The sequence below is a fragment of the Myotis davidii genome, unplaced genomic scaffold (genome assembly GCF_000327345.1).
Source record: "Myotis davidii unplaced genomic scaffold, ASM32734v1 scaffold125, whole genome shotgun sequence".
Taxonomy (NCBI): Eukaryota; Metazoa; Chordata; class Mammalia; order Chiroptera; family Vespertilionidae; genus Myotis; species Myotis davidii.
In genome coordinates, this window is record NW_006299390.1 from 1,727,464 (window position 1) to 1,731,318 (window position 3,855).

Sequence of the window (3,855 nt, forward strand, 5' to 3'; positions counted from 1 at the left end):
TACGGTCATGTATGTATCTATGCTGATTGGATTTATTTTGCGCCTCCCCCCCTTTTTTTTCTGTTTTCCTTTTACCAGTAGTAGCTTGGCTCTCCTAATTAAGAAAGGAGGCTTTTATGTTGTATTTTAATTTTAAATTATCAGAACAGTTTTTTCTTGGAGGATAAAGCAGTTTTATTATAAAAAAAAACAATAGTTGACTGAGCCTGCCGAAATAAGACAAAAAACAAAAAGTGGCTAGATCATAAATATGAGACTTGTACATATTGGGTGAAATATTTTGTAACATTTAAAAAGTAAAAGTGTTTCCAAATAGTGACCAGCAGGGTAGTTACTCCTGAGCTTCAACAAGCTGTGTTTTTTATCTTACTCTTACTGTCAATTAGCAGTCAATTTTTTCTGAAGAGGCATATTAAGAATACTTTAAGGATATTATTATTCTGTGCTCGCTTCAGCAGCACATAATACTAAAATTGGAACGATACAGAGAGATTAGCATGGCCCCTGCGCAAGGATGACACGCAAATTCGTGAAGCATGTCATATTTTTGGCCCAAATGGTAAAGTGCCTCCTGTGGGGTCAAATTTGTTTCCCAGCCCAGAGAGGGGTAGAAAGAAAACCCTTCTTTATTGAAACAGATTCCTGAGACCAAGGGAAGACACATACTTCCTATTAAGACTTTTTCCTTGCTGTTATTCATATATTTTCTACCCAAAAAAAGGATATTATTATTACACTTCTCATAGCTATTTATATTATAGTAAACTTTGGTCATTTTAACAGAAAAAAGAAGGGCTTTTATTTTATCCAAATTCTAACATGCTAAAGATAATCCCATTTTTAAAAATAATAGAATCCAGTTTAGATGTTTTTTTTTAGTCTCATCTGATTCTCAGGGCAACTCCATGGGCTAAAAAGGTAAATTATGTTATCTTAGTAGTATAAAATGTGAAAACTACATGACTGATTCAGATTACATAACGAATAAATGGTGAAACCTAGCCTTAACCAAGTTTTCTGATTCAGATCAACCAAATAGGAAAAATGTGTAGTATGCTTATGCTAAAGGAGTCCATATGATCTTTAATATACAAAAGTATATTTAAATTTGTGAACTCAAAAGTTATAAAATTTCTAATTCTTAACCCACTGGATTAAAAACATACTCATTTTTTTTAGGGAAACTAATGAATACTTATATTTTCACAGGAAAGTTTATATTAAATATAAGCACACTAATTTAGTACTTGAGATTCATTATACCATATCTGATACTCTGCTTGTTACTTTTATGATTTTGAGCCAGAATGAAAAAACATTTTGTTACCTTTAATTAAAAAAATATGTTTCTAAACAAACTTTTAGAATTTAGATTCCTTTATATAGCCTGTTAATACTGTCCTTTGAGTAGCCTTCACTTAACTCTTATAGCTACCAGGACTTTGCTGAATTACTGTAGACAGTCATAACTTATTTTTTTAAAGGCATCATCATAACTTATTTTTAAAAGGCATTGATTAAGAGTATGAATTATATTCTAGAATATTTAAGGTAGTAATTAACTTAAAATTAAGCATTTTGATTTAAGAGTAAGAACCACCATTTCTTAATAGATGGTTCAACTTTATGAAAGATACAACTAGAGCAGTGTGATTTGAAACATAATGACAAAAATATTAGATAATGTTATGTATCACAATCTTAAGAATAGATGGAAAAGTTAAGCATGGTAGATTACTTACAGATTTTTAAAAGAGAAATTAGAGATAGATAATTCCTTAATGAGACAGGAGTGGCTTTCCCAAACTTAAAAGGGAATTTAGTACTGATTTCTTAGTCTATCTTTGCTACCCTTGCCGGGATCAAATAGATTACTTGTATCAGTGACTTTTGGATATACACAAAATAAAAATCAGTCACTGTGCATTAGCTAAGAAATAATAATTGTTTTTGTTTTTATTAAACTCCAGGCTTATGCATTTATTAACCTGGTATTGAGCTTGTTGGGTTGGAACAAGGGAAGGTTTCCTTTGTTGTACTGTCAATGGTAATTATCAACAGCCATCGTTCTAGGCAATGCATCTTCCACCTGGAAAAAAAAAATGGGGCAACTAAGTGGTTTGGTTTATCCTTCAAGGTCAACTTTTTTAAGAATGTAATATTTAGATCATTCCTGTTCATAAAAGAAATATTTCTACATAGCCATTTTAGATAGTGCCTTGCTCTCTGACTGCTCCACCAGCACCCTTTGTGTATAAAATTATTTCATAATTGAACACCAGCAACATCTCTGTATTTGACGAGTCAGTCTAATTCATGAGCATGGCTTAAGTATTTTGCTTGAGAGTATAATCATTAAACTTTAGTATTGTTAAATTTGTGCAGGATCTTCTCCATACTGTCTTCAAGAATGGGAAGGTGACAAAAAGCTATTCATTTGATGAAGTCAGAAAAAATGCAAAGCTGAATATTGAACTGGAAGTAGCACCTCATTAGGCTTCGTTTTATGACTGGGTGTGTGTCCTTGCCTCTGTGTGTGCGTGTACATGCACACACCTATACACCGGTGTGGGTGAGTGTGTGATACATAATGTTCATTGTACAGATGTGTGGGGTTTGTTTTATGATACATTACAGCCAAATTATTTGTTGGTTTATGGACATACTGCCCTTTCTTTTTTCTCCCCAGTGTTTACGTGATTTTAATTAGGCAATGCACTTGACCACATCAAAGATTAATGCTAAAGTAAGCTTTTTAGGGCCCTTTGCCAATAGATAGTAATTTAATCTGGTATTGATCTTTTCTCAACAGAACTGAGAAACTTTTATATATAACTAAATATCACATAAAACAGATTTGCATAAAGTTGTCATGATTGCTTTATGTTTATATTTAACTTGTATTTTTGTACAAACAAGATTGTGTACGATATATTTAATGTTTCAGTGATTTAACAGTCTTTCCAACTTTTCATGATTTTTATGAGCACAGACTTTCAAGAAAATACTTGAAGATAAATTACATTGCCTTTTGTCCATTAATCAGCAAATAAAACATGGCCTTAACAAAGTTGTTTGTGTTATTGTACAATTTTAAAATTATGTCGGGACACACCCTATAGAATTACTAACCTCACTGCCCCTTGTAGAATATATATTAATCATTCTACATTAAAGAAAATAATGGTTCTTACTGGAATGTCTAGGCACTGTACAGTGATTATATATATATTGGTCATTGTATTGTACCAGTGAAATGCCAAATTTGAAAGGCCTATACTGCAGTTTTATATGTCAGATATTGCCTGTGGCTATAATATGCACCTCAAGATTTTAAGGAGATAATGTTTTTAGAAAGAATTTCTGCTTCCGCTATAGAATATATACATAAATGTGAAATATTGACAAAAGTGGAAGTGGTGTATTTTAAAGTAATTACACGTCTGAATTTATTTTTCCTATTCTATAGTTGATATGACTTAATACTGGAATGGGTAGTGAGTGTACTTATTTTAAACTTTTTGATTCTGTTATATTTTCATTAAGTTTTTTAAAAATTAAATTGAATATTAAATTGTATGGACATCATTTATTTTAAACTGAATTCCTAAATAAATAATATTCCAGCAAGTTCTTAAATGAAGATGAATTATCCCCTGTCAAAAGCATGATGACATGAGTTTAAATAGAAGAATCTTAACCAAAACAAGAAAATGGGCTAAATTCAAAGTATTCAGCATCAACATGTTCTAGAGCAGCGGTTCTCAACCTGTGGGTAGCGACCCCTTTGGGGGGTCGAATGACCCTTTCACAGGGGTCGCCTAAGACCACCGGAAAACACGTATATAATTACAT

The 3,855-nt window shown here is 31.9% G+C and overlaps 1 protein-coding gene across 1 annotated transcript in view; it reads left to right on the top strand.

The window, feature by feature from the left end:
* NAMPT (nicotinamide phosphoribosyltransferase) overlaps nt 1–3,579 on the top strand; it is a 38,553-nt gene extending 34,974 nt beyond the window's left edge. The window contains 1 exon segment of the mRNA XM_015571210.1: nt 2,386–3,579. Within this exon segment, the coding sequence (XP_015426696.1) occupies nt 2,386–2,496 (111 nt within the window). The 3' untranslated portion in view covers nt 2,497–3,579.
* The last annotated feature ends 276 nt before the right edge of the window (nt 3,580–3,855 follow it).